The 12,656-nt window shown below is 48.4% G+C and overlaps 1 protein-coding gene across 3 annotated transcripts in view; it reads right to left on the bottom strand.

Moving 5' to 3' along the window:
• Positions 1-3,466: 3,466 nt before the first annotated feature.
• SGK1 (serum/glucocorticoid regulated kinase 1) overlaps positions 3,467-12,656 on the bottom strand; it is a 115,458-nt gene continuing 106,268 nt past the window's right edge. Inside the window, exons 1-12 of one of the 3 annotated variants that reach the window (XM_037843633.1) lie at positions 11,284-11,434; positions 8,564-8,639; positions 8,057-8,132; positions 7,546-7,650; positions 7,356-7,439; positions 7,107-7,238; positions 6,724-6,836; positions 6,299-6,422; positions 5,821-5,916; positions 5,239-5,394; positions 5,039-5,128; positions 3,467-4,669 (exon numbers count right to left, since the gene is read on the bottom strand). In XM_037843633.1, the coding sequence (XP_037699561.1) occupies positions 4,502-4,669; positions 5,039-5,128; positions 5,239-5,394; positions 5,821-5,916; positions 6,299-6,422; positions 6,724-6,836; positions 7,107-7,238; positions 7,356-7,439; positions 7,546-7,650; positions 8,057-8,132; positions 8,564-8,639; positions 11,284-11,317 (1,254 nt within the window). In that variant the 5' untranslated portion in view covers positions 11,318-11,434 and the 3' untranslated portion in view covers positions 3,467-4,501. Of the gene's footprint in view, positions 4,670-5,038; positions 5,129-5,238; positions 5,395-5,820; positions 5,917-6,298; positions 6,423-6,723; positions 6,837-7,106; positions 7,239-7,355; positions 7,440-7,545; positions 7,651-8,056; positions 8,133-8,563; positions 8,640-8,789; positions 9,427-11,283; positions 11,435-12,656 lie in introns of those variants that run through there. The other 2 variants (XM_037843632.1, XM_037843631.1) reach the window with 2 other exon arrangements.

Here is a 12,656-nt window from a genome sequence, read left to right as displayed (position 1 = left end):
TGAATACCAGTTCCTCCTGGCTTTATCTCACGGATTACTGTGAAGAGATAGGCCTCCATTGCATTGTCCCCAGGGAAGAAACTCAAGTTGGGAGATGTTTGGCCAAATTACTACTTGTCTCCAACTAGAACACTGGTCAGTAGGGCTGGGATTCCAACCTAGCCAGTCTGAGATCCTTTTTCCAACATCCCATTCTGCCCCCCTCTTCACGGTACACTCATCCAGCTTACAAAAGTTGGCTCCACCATCACCACTACCACCGCACCTGGAATTGCCTTCTTTCTGCCTACTTGCTTTCAAGATCTAGTTCCTCCGAGATGCTGACCGGGACACTCTATCTGTCCTGAAGCATTCCGCTCCCAAACTCTCTCAGGACTTAGCCCCTTTGCCTGGCCCCCACATGGGGTAAGGTGTCTCTCACGTGTTCCCCTAACATCCTGTTTTTACCATCCCACGTATTTTTGATGCACATTTTTATAGATAAATCAGAGAGAAAAGTGCACATACCCTAAGTGTACAAGTTGATGAAATATCACAAAGTAAAACCACCCCTGAAACCACCACTCAATCAAGAAATTACGAGCACCCAAAAGACCTTGCTTCGGCACCCTCTCAATCATGGTTTTCACGCCTTCCCCAAAAGTACTAACACCCTCACTTTTATATAGATTAGATTTGTGCAGCTGCTTTTAAATTTTATATAAATTAAACCATACAGTCTGGTTTTTATGTTTGTGAGATTGATTCCCTGTTGTCAGGTGTGGCAATTATTAGTAAATTTTCATTGCAGTATTATAATCCATTATATGACCCCACAGTAATTTATCTGTTCATTCTGCTGTTGGACATTTTGAATTGTTCCCAGTTTGGGGTTGTTATGAATAGTGCTACTATGAACATTCTTGCAAATTTTTGTTGACTATATGTACCCTCTTTGGGATATAGGCCGTGGAGTGGAATTACTGGGTCATGTTATATATGTGTTCAGCTTTAATAGATACTGCCAAACAGCTTTCCAAAATGGTTGTAGTAACTTTGTCACAATGTGACAATGTGTGACATTTCCAGCTGCCATTTCCAGCTGCTCTCCATCAGCAACAGATCATGTCTCTGTGATAGTTGCAAAATTTCCCTCTCTTTCTCTCTCACTTTGCCTAGCTTGATGCCTAGAAGGTATCTCAGTAACTAAGTCTGATAAATTAATAAATGAATGGCTAACCAGCATACAGCTCTTTACATTTAAATGCTTTGGTCACCTTTCAGACAGGATAAAGTAATGGTGAGAATTGTAGGCTTTGAGGCCAGAGTGCCAGGATTTGACTTTGGCCCCACCACCACTCACTAACCAGCAAATTGCCTCTTTCTGCTTTTCTTCACTTTTGATGTCATGGGGTTCATTATGAAGAATAAATAAATTAATGAGTGTACAGTACTTAGAACAATGTCTGGTACATACTGAGAGCTCGATAAGTGTTAGCTATGACTGTTCTTGTTATCCATTTCCCAGGGTCGACATTCCACTTGACTCCTTGGAACTAGAATCTGGTATTTAGAATCCTTTCTGTGAAGCCTTCTCTAGGCACTGGCCCACATTCTTTGTATCACTCATTTACCAGCTCTCATTCACTCTGGGTAGGTGCGACGTCTCTCCGAGTAAATGGAGAACCCAGTAAGGACAGTGACTGACTTATTCTTCATGGTAGCTGTGGCTTTAGTCACATTTGAGCTCATGGGACTGTGAGCTGAATAAGTTCTCCAAGCCCATGGTTTGGGCAGACCCAAAGACGAAGAGTTATGGAGAAATGGGCTGTTGCTCAGGGACTATGAAGGCAGGGCTGTGCCCTGCTCTCCTAGATAAAAGATATCTCTGCATGTCTGCTAGTTGACATCACAGCGCTTAGTAAATATTTGCCATTGGTTTATTGATCCCTTGTTCTTTCTTAACTTCCCTGTTCTTGCCCCGTTCCCTTCCCACCCACTTGGATTGAGCCAATCTCCTCCCATTTGTATGACAACACCTGGGTCTCCCCTGGCATCTTTGGAGTCTGGGGAAGCTCACATCAGATCTTGCATAGGGATGGGCTGTAACCCAAGCAAGCAAATTTCTGCCCTTGAAGAAAAAAACAGAACAAAAAGCCAACTTTGTAATCCATACCTGGCCCCTCTGAGTTATAAAATTGCAGATTCCTACCTTGCAAGAACTGTATTCACATTAAAAACACTGAAGCACTTTTTGTTCAAGGAGGAATTCACAACTGTTACTGACAATGAGTGTGAGGGAGAAATATGCATCTCCCCATCCGGGCTAGCATAGGTCTTTGCTAGGAAAATGTGTGCTTTGGATTCTGTGTGTCACTGCAGTTTGTTTGGCATTTGGGTTTGGCAGGGAGTTTAATATGTAGCTAATGCCTCAAGAATCAAGCAGCAAGGCAACTGCAGAGCTTGCCCTGTAGCCATCTTGAGAAAGAAGTCCTTGACTCTCTTTGAGCCGATTCCTTCAGTGGAACGATGGGGGTGAAGGACTACTCCCTTAGAAGCCTTGGGTGGTGAGATGGGGTCAGATAGCAGAGTGATGACAAGAAGAGGAAAAAGTCACAGCTTTGCTGGGGCAATCTCTGTGAGACTGGCAGGCCAGGCCCTGGGGGGTGCAGTTGAGTTTTTCCAGTGTATTAAGACATAGCCTTTTGGGGACTGTCTTAGTTATTTGCTTGAGATATGCGTAGAAGGCCTAGAAAAGAGAAAAATGATCACTTAAATGATCTAATATTGTGCCTCTCTCCAGGGAGGAAAACGCTAAGAGGGAGCCCTGCATCCAGCTCACAGTCTGCCAGGCGCTACCCAGCTGTGGGTACTGTCAGAACCCAGAGCCCAGCTATTTATCAGAAACCTCCTCACCTTCCTTAGGGGCCGCCTTCTACACTTGCAGTGTTATCTTGATTCCCATGGATTCATGTATAACTGCTTTATTTAAAAATAGTCTGCCTTTTCCATCTTCCTAAAAGGTCCTCTAAGGGCAGACATTTGTCTGCTCTGCTCACTGCTTCATCCCCAGCACTCAGAATAGGATCTGGCCCGGAGTAGGTGCTGAAATATTTGCTGAAATAATTACCTGTTTCTTAGGACAAGCCAAATGTCAGGACCAAGAGTCCAATTTCACAAAGCTGGCAATAAATATAGAGAACATTACACTTCATGGCTGTCCTTGCAAGACGGGTAAATGGGAAAGGATTTGTTTGGGTGGCTGTATGAATGGAATGAATGGGCGACACCACGAAGGTGTGCTGAGAGACCTGAATATCAAACGGGTGCTCAGTCCATCATGTCTTTTCTTGGTGTGAGAAGCTGTTACTGTTAGAAGCGAACAACTGCGCTGGAAACCATACCAACATTTTCATGATTTTAAATTTTAAACTAATTCATTATTGATCACCCCCTTAACCAAAATATGCAAAAGAACACAATGCCGTTTAGTTTTTCAAGGTTTTATTGCAAACCAAAATTGGCTTATCACACACAAAAAAAGGTGTGTGGTGGGGAGGAGGGTGGGGTTGTATGTATTATAACCATGTTAATTACAGTACATTAAAATGGTGGTTTACTTTACAAATAAGCCTGTTAAGTTTAAATATACTAGTATCATAACCCAATGTATAGACTTCTCCTCATACAATACATATAGTTATCAGGAATGCAAAAAAAAAAACAAACACATAAATAATGCCCATTTTATAGGTGACATTTTTAACAATGAAAAACACCAATGGCTTTGACCGACAACTGGGGCATTGGTCCATAAAAACCCTTTCTAAAAATAGAAATATTTGTAGCAGCAATGCTTTCTTTAAGCATCTGGATACAAGTCATTGCAAGACCATTTCAATAAATTTTAGTTAACTATTATCTTACAAAAAAAAAAAGTCTACACATAAATTGATCTTCCAAATATGGAAGAAACAAACAATGTCCCACGTTGTAGCGCTCTGCCAAGTGTCACATTGATGCCCATAACTAAATCCATCTGTGATCACACACACCACACTCATCCCACTGCTTGCACAGTGAACCCACAAGGGAAAATAAAGGACCCGAACACTCTTGCAATAGGAAAAGCTTTGGAGCTCACACGACCTCACAGGAAAGGCACATTTCAGAATAGTCGCATCTATCAAAGCCCAGACAAGCCCTTCACAAGAGCCTTCCTAGAAAACAGTCTTCCTTCTAAGAGGACTGCGTCTGTCTAGGGCAGCATTCGAATGCTCGTTTCAGAGATAGCACCACGTTGGAAGGAACGAGTGAAAATGAAGACCCCGTGAGCTCACTGAAATCAGGGTGTGTTCTTCAAGAAGCTTCCAGCAAACAGTGTGCAACAAAGACCGCCCAGCTCCCAGAGATGTGCAAATTTCTCTTGAAAGACGTCCTGTCGGCCGGCAGCTCTGCCGAAAGGCTAACGAAAACATCTGAAAACACGCAGAATCCTTCAGAACTGGCCCTCTAAGGCTGCTCAGAGGAAGGAGTCCATGGGAGGGGCATAGGAGAAGCCCAGGAAGGCCTCGGCGGCCTCCTTGACGCTGGCTGTGATGAGGATGCTGTCCGGGGACCGGCCGATGGAGTTGGGGACCGGCTCTTCAGTGAACTCGGGGTCAAAGTGCCGCAGGTCGCTTGGGCCACTCTTTTATCATGGGAGGGAAAAAGCATAGTGTCAGGACTTCACACTGGACACCGGACAGGGAGATCTTGATTTAGGATTCTTTCCATACAGGAGCTTAAAGCTGCAGGACTCTAGGTGCAAGTCCCCCACCAGCGTCCACCTCAAGCACAAAACTCCAAAGGCCACACAAAGCTTAAATGATGACGTTCATTTTTTCTCATCTTTTGACTTTAATTGATGAATGTGTCAAAAGCTTTGAGCTTTGTTGGGGCAGAAATGCTACTTCTCTAGGGAAAATAATGGGTCTATGAAGAAACTATCTGCCAATTTATTACCTAAGGGTTCCCCCACCCCCACCAACCTTGGGCCTCACTATACTTAGATACTCACCACATTTGGGTTAAAAGGGGGAGTTATCTTCTTATTAATGAGATCATCCCAGTTAATCAGGGAAAAGAAGATATGATTCTTAATCTCCATCTGTTGAAGAGAAACACGAGATTAATTTAGACCAGCAGAACTCAGTAAGGGCAGAGGTCTAATGTATTTCCGACAGCCCACAAAGACAGGGAAAAAAAAATGACACTCACAAAGTCGTCCTTGGCACCGAGCCTCTTTGTCCTGTCCTTCTGCAGGAGGCCCTCTAGGAGGTGCCTGGCAGAATTTGTAATGTTTGGTTTCAACTGGAGGGGCTTGTTCAGGATGTTGTCGTACATCTCAGCTGTGTTTCGGCTATAAAAAGGAGGCTGTAAGAATGGGGAAAACCACAGATTATTTAACTGAAAGTTTCATATCATATATATTATTGGTTAAATTGCACTATACTAAGCTGGGTTTGAGGAAAGCTGTCTTTTCCTTGATTTTTTTTTTTTTTAAGGCATCAGGGAGTATATGCTAAGAAGTCACACTTTTTGCTATCTCACAGGTTGAATGTGATCATATTCAGTAGAATGTAAACTTAAAAAAATAAAAACCTACTGGCCAGCAATTTACTCTCAAACACTTATCAAGTTACCAATATGCTACTCTGATCAGCTTTTGTTTACTGATGAGGGCAACAATTATAATTGGGCTTCCGTGCAGCCTGACCCTGAGCTGGATGGTAAGAATATGCTTTAAGGGCGCGTCACCGAACCCGGGGTGATGTCTGTGATTCCCGGCATGCCACTCACCAGGCCATACAGCATCTCATACAAGACAGCCCCCAGGCACCACCAGTCCACGGTCCTGTCGTACGGCTGCTTGTGAAGCACTTCTGGGGCCAGGTACTGAAAGGCAGACCAGGAAACAGGGAGGTGAGAGCCTGTGAAGCCAAGGGACCCCAAGACCAGGCGTGTATTTGAAAGGGCAGAGAGCTCCTTGGGGAGATTTCTTTACATTACTTCTCGATAAAACTGCTGTACTCTTTGGCTGTCCAGGTGAACTGATACTTAGGGAGCTCTTAGAACTCCAACAGATTTGGGAATTTACGACAGCTTGCAAGCTGCCAGTTTTCATGAAGGCAACCTAAGACCTTGGAATGTCTCATGTTGCATCAAGCAGCAAATATATTTTACTTGCACTGAACTGTACTAAGAAATGTCTGAGAACAGTTTACTGTTTGGGTACTAAGAGCCTTATCTCTTGGCAACAAATCAAGAGAGCTCCTACCTCAGGGGTGCCACAGAAGGTGGATGTCGTGCCATTGTGCTCGATGTTCTCCTTGCAGAGTCCAAAGTCCGTGAGGACAATGTGTCCCTGTGAATCTAGCAAGATATTCTCTGGTTTTAAGTCTCTGTAAAAAAATGAAAGGCAGTTGCTTACATTAATTACGCGTCCTAAGAAAGCCTTTGTCAACATAGTCAGCTAGAGCTGTTGGAAGCATTTTAAATGCATTGCAGTTGAGTGAATGCAAAAGGGAGTCCTTGTTCTGCTCATCTAGTCTGGGTTAGAAACAATCCTAGCCAACTCTCGTTCCCTGGAGGCAGGGTCAACACAGCTCCCCTGTGATAGGGAAGCCTGGTTTTAGGTGACAAAGTCGGCTCTGTTGAAGGCTAGGATTTTACTCCCCTCTCCACTTGGTGCTTCCTGCTCACCTATAAACGATGTTCAGAGAGTGCAGGTAACCCAAGGCGCTGGCTATTTCAGCAGCATAGAAACGAGCCCGCGGTTCCAGGAAGAAGCGCTCCCTCTGGAGGTGGTAGAACAACTGCAGAAGACAGAACAAAAGTTAGCCAGGGTTGCCAAAGCCTTTCCACAATGCACTTAATTAATCTTGACATTTCGTAGCTAAAGAGAACAATCATAGCTCAAGAGAACAATCACAGGAAGGGGCCTTAAATTGTCCATTAACTATTTAAACCCTGCCAGTTAAAGGAAATGCTAGTTCTGGTAACCTGGAAACCCCGTCTTTGAAAAGCCTTTTCAAACTAAGCTCTACACAAACACTCAGGGGTTAGCCCTGATCCTCTCAGCTCACCTCTCCACCGTTAATGTAATCTAGGACAAAGTACAGCTTGTCAGCAGTCTGGAAAGAGAAGTGGAGGCCCACCAGAAAAGGGTGCTTCACATTCTTCAACAGAACATTCCGCTCCGACATAATATGCTTTTCCTAGGAAAAGAACAATTAAGATTTAGTGACAAATTTCAAACTGGCACCCAAATTTCAAGGTAGAGACCACTCGACAGGTGTCTACCTCCAGCCCCAACCCATCGGCACATTTCCTACCTCCTTCTTTTTCAGGATGGCTTTCTTCTGTAAAACTTTGACTGCGTAGAATGCTTCTTCCACCTTGTGCCTTGCTAGAAGAACCTGGAATTCCCATATTAAAAGAAAATCATGTTGCTATCCACATCCAGGGAGAATGTAAAACATGTGCACAAGACGTTATAAATAAGGTCTTCGCGTCTGAAATTACCTTTCCAAAACTGCCTTTTCCAATCACTTTTAAGAAATGAAAGTCAGAAGGTTTCGCATGAGGATTGGATGATGGGCCAAGGTTGATTTGCTGAGAAGGGCTTGGCTGGAAAAGAAAGCATTTTCTTTTAGTATCTTTCCATCAGAGGATGACATCTATAAGAATACAAGCAATGTAAGATTTGTTACAATCTACAAAAGACTGAGGCAAGTCAACCTACACCTATAAGCAAATTGAAAAGCTACTTTCCAGCCATACAAACCAATATTTCAAATAAGTGGATGAAAATAGTATACAATCATGTTGTGGGCAGATAAAAAAAAAATTATGGAACATGCCTTTTAAAATACTCCAGTGACTCAATACTTATCACTTGTTATGCCATGAACTAACAAGGCATTCCTGCTTTGATACTAATGTCTAGAAATGCTGCTTTAATTCATGGCTGTAAGAATACTAAATGACTCATTTGTCATTTTCCTCACAGATGCATCACACAGAGAATACTTACTGGAGGAGAAGGGTTGGCATTCATAAGCTCCGGCTCCTGAGGTTGGGAGATTTTCAAAATCGACTGAACTTCAGGGCTGCCGAGAATAAAGGAGCAAGTTATAACCTCATTTCACACCACTGGGGGGCAAGCGAACGCCAGCAAGAGATCCTGGCTCACATTTTCCAGGGTGTTTAAAGGGAAAACATCCAACCAACTTACTCGGTTGAAAAGAAGTAGGTTCAAGAGAACAACAAATCCCATAAAATGTAGAGATTAGGGTTGCTCATGGAGAGAGGGCGTGAAATGGGCAAACGTGAAAAATTTATCCTACAACCCCGTAACGAGCCAAATCAGTAATTACTATTAATGTTCAAAACGTTTTAAATAATTAGGAATTGCAGGCGAGAAAAGATCCATCCCTCCCGGAGAAGCCGTCCTCTTCCCGACCAACTGCTAAATCTTTACTACTAGCAAACCCAAACGACACTACTTATTTTTCTTTCCGCAAATCCCCCCCAAACTTACTGCTTGCATGCATAGGAGTTACTGGCAATCTTCTGAATGAAGTCGTTCAGGCCCATCCTTCTTTGCTTCATGAAAGCTGCAAATCAAAGAGGAACAAAAATTTTTACTAATAAAAACATGAACGTTTAGACGGCTTCACATCGGACATCACACACGCTCATCGGGTCCGCGACCTTCTAAACATTCCTCGTCGCGTTTCCTAGACGCCCAGTCACCCCCCACTCACCGATGAGGATGGCTACCATTCCCCTCATCCTGGCGTAAGTGAGGGTGCCCCTGGCTGCCTCGGTTTTCACCGTCATCGCCGCGGTAGGAGGACAGAGAGACGTTGGCGGCGGGTAAGCGGCGGGGCAGACACTGCGCTCGGGCCGCACCGCCCGCCTTATAGGCGCTGCGCCGCCGGGGGGCGGGGCCCCGCGAGGATGAAGGGGCGGGGCATCCGGCCTGGCCCCGCCCCTCCCGCCGCGCGGCTCCTTCGCGGCGAGGCAGCCCGCGCTGCGGGGCGGGCCCGGGAACTGCAGGCGCGGCGTCCGGCCGGAGCGGGGAACCGCCGGCCGGGGGCCGGGGAGGAACGGCGAGGCGGGGGGGATTTTCCACCTTCCTCCTCGCCTTTCTCCTTGATTCTTCCCTCGAGGAAGCTGGCGGCCCCGGCCTGGCCCGGGTTTCTCCGTGCGGAGGCCCCTCGGCGCGGGCCCGGCCCCAGTGCCCGCCGCAGCCTCCGCAGCCCCCGCAGCCCGGCCGCCCGGCTTATCAGGCGCGCACAGGCGGCGGCGCCCGGGGAGGTCACCGCGAGACCTTATCCGCCGTGTCAAGGCTCCGGCGCGCTCTAACCCGCCGGGGCCGGGGCTCCCGCTCGCACCCCTCCAAACCACCAACCAAGCCCCCGGCCCGCGCCCCGGGCCGCTGGCGGGTCCCCGGCGGGCCGGCGCTCACCCAGGCCGCTCAGCAGGAAGGACTCGCTCCTCTTCTGCACCTCGGGCCTCTTCTTGTGGCGGGGCCGCAGCAGCGACTCGAGCCGGGCCCGGGCCAGCGCGCCCTGCATCTCCCCCATGGCGGGCGGGCCGGCCGGCGCGCGGAGAGCCAGAGCCCGCACTGCCGCCGCCTCAAGGAGCCGCCGTGAGTCAGGCCGGCCAGATTTCCTGCCCCGAGTCCCAAAACAAACAAGTGGCCCTTGTGCGCGGCCGAGGCGCTTCCGAAAACGCCTTTTTTGTGCTTTTGGCCAAAGCCGAGGCAGAAAAATCCCAGAACTTGGAAGAGGAGGAAGGAAGGAAAGAAAGCGGGAAGGGGGAGGGAGAGGTCAGGAATGTGGAGGGGAGGGGGCGGAAATAAAGTTCGTGTCTGCACGGAGGGGGAAAAACGTACAATCTGCATTTCACTTTTTTTTTTTTCCTAATGTAATCTTTGAGAACATTCTGTCCTTTCCGCATGCATTTTTTTTCCCTTGCATTTTTAATCCCCGCCATGCCAAGAACACGTGAGGAAGTGGCGAGTTAGGGGAGCAGCGGCTTGGCACAGAGACGACCCGGAGTGACCCGGAGAGGTGCAGGCGCCGCAGGGGTCCCGACACCGGGCGTCGCCAACTCCCTTCGGGGGGGGGAACCTGCTCCCCTCCCGCACCCCCCACGTGGAAACAGCGCTGGTCACAGTGCCAGGTCTTGAAATGCCTTAGTCGGTCTTTACCTCCCTACCCCTCCTTAAACTTATTTCAGGGCTGAACCAGAAATCTTACAATTTTATCACCTCGCCCATTCACTCGCTCTTTCTCTCAAGTCCCAGAGAACTGAGACCGGTTAACACATAAAAGATTAGCCCGTAACAGCGCTCTGGAAAGCAGAGGAGGTGGGGGAGCTGGAGGCGGGGCCCGGCCCTGCAGTGCTGCGGTGCGGATGCCTTCCAGCACCCCGCGGCTAGCCCGGAGGTGCCCGCGAGTTGTGCGCGCTGGCCGGGATGCCCCGACATCACGACTCGGCCCGGAGCCGGGGAGACAGCCACGAGTTACTAAGCGCCGCTGCCAGGCTTCTGGCGCTCGCTGGTGCCGTCTGCAGCGGCTGCCCTGCTGTGACCCTTGCCGCCCGGGGCCCTGCTGTCTTAAGAGTTGCCTGCTGGGTCTGACACACTCCGAAATATCAGCTGTCCAACCAGGAATAGCGTGCATGTGAAGCGGTTTTCCTTTGGTCCGGAGCCGCGATGTGTTTTGCAGGAACTACCACCTTATTTGCCCTAATGTGACAACAGTCCCCTAGCCGAGAGAGGGGAACACGGCTCCCTTCCCCAGGAGGCTGGCTGGGAAATGATGCCCAGCACCCATTCTTAAAAAAGCACTTACTGTTTGCCTGAAATGGATGCTTCAACCTACAGCAAGGTTAAGGAAACTCCAAATCACAGGAACCGGCCCATGTCTACTTCCTCTCACATGAATTTTTTCCAGTATCCCCCATAACACATGCTCTACCACTCAACTAGGCTAGCCCACCTCAGCGTGGCTTCCTCCCTCCTCGAGAGAGGAAATTTTGCTCAGGTGGCCCAGAAAGCTCAACCTGCACAAAGGGTTTGCTTGTTTTAATTATTAAATTAAGGAGCCGTTCATCAGAGACTCTCCCCTCCCCCCACCCCACCTGCTGTGCCTTCTTGCTTTCCCCCACACCAAGCAACCCCAAATCCTCTGAAGCATCTTTGCTTTACTCACTCCACCGAAATTACAGTAATAAGAGCACACAAACCTCTCAGGGGGGATTTTATAGCCTCCTCTTTCATTCTTCAGGTTGCCCCGGGAATTGCTTGCTGGAGGTTTGAGGTAGTGCCCAGATATGGCTGGAGCTGCCTCCCTGCTCTGTTTTTGATAAGGCTGCAAGCTCCGATGACATGGGAGCCCGCGAGCCAGGGACGCCTGGCTGTCCCTGCTCTGTTATGAACTCTGCTTTATATAAAGGCAGTTTACAAACAGGAAGGGAGCAAGCTGCAAAGTTCAACACTGGGCCATTTATTCCCCCCGTTGCAACATCACCCAGAAAATTACAGCCACCAGCATCCTGGGTTTATTACACTCCCAGCAAGACACACAAGAAATGTAACTTGACTGATTATCATCCCAAATCAGTCCGGGAAAAATTTCAAAACACATGCACAGGGTTCATTTTCTCAAAGAAGTTCTGCCGTGCGCATTCCTGGAGGATCGGGGAAGGGCCCAAAGCCGAGGAAAAAAGAGGCGCCACCGGGTGATTTGCGGTTGGGACAGAAAAGGAACGTCCGATGCGCCCCACCTCCCCCAACCCGAAAGCTGAGCGGTTGGAGACGGACGGTCGGCTCAACTTATCATTTAACCGAGCGAATCAAGTTGTTGAGACTGGCTTTTCCTTCCAACCGGATACCTGATGGGTGGGGCAGGCGCCCCCTGTTCTGTCCCAGCAACCTAGTAAGACTTCCGAACAGGAAGGCGACACACGGCGGCGGCGGGGTGGAAGAGGGGGAGCCAAGCGACGGGCTGGGGGTGGGGCTGCGGGTGACGCGCGCCTTTTCAGACTGCACCGGCTTTAGGTGGCCCTGCGGCCGCGATTCAGATGTTTGAGGCTCTTCCTGAGCGTCGCCAGCCTCTTTCTTTGGTCCCGATAGTCCTCCCACCGGGAGGTGCCCCGCTGCGTCCCCACCCCGACTCCCTGGCGGCGAAGTGGCCAGAGTTGCGTCATGGCAGTGTGCTTGTAAATGCATGCTAGAGGGCGATCGCGTTCTCTGCGAGAGCCACTCCGGCAGGCACGCTCCCCTCCCGCCCCCTTCTCTCCTGAGCTTTAATGCATGCCAGATCATTTCTCTGCAGCACCTTGAGCAGTCATAGAAAATGTCGACGGCTTGATATGAGATGGGCTCGTTTCCTCCCCATTGCCCCAAGCCAATCTTCTCACATGATGCGTCCATACCGGAGAAGCTGCAATCCCAACTCCCAAATGGAAATGATTCACCGGGATGCAGTTTGCACCGAAGCAAAATATTTTCCAGTCTATATGCATATTAATATGTCTGAAAATCATTTTTGCTCTACTTTTGTACTTTATTTTTCCATCATGATGGTCCATCAATACTGATGCATAAAGCTTTATGA

The sequence above is a fragment of the Choloepus didactylus genome, chromosome 7 (genome assembly GCF_015220235.1).
Source record: "Choloepus didactylus isolate mChoDid1 chromosome 7, mChoDid1.pri, whole genome shotgun sequence".
In the NCBI taxonomy this organism is placed as follows: domain Eukaryota; kingdom Metazoa; phylum Chordata; class Mammalia; order Pilosa; family Megalonychidae; genus Choloepus; species Choloepus didactylus.
The sequence above is the reverse complement of the archived record's forward strand: the minus strand, read 5'-3'. Positions and strand labels throughout refer to the sequence as shown.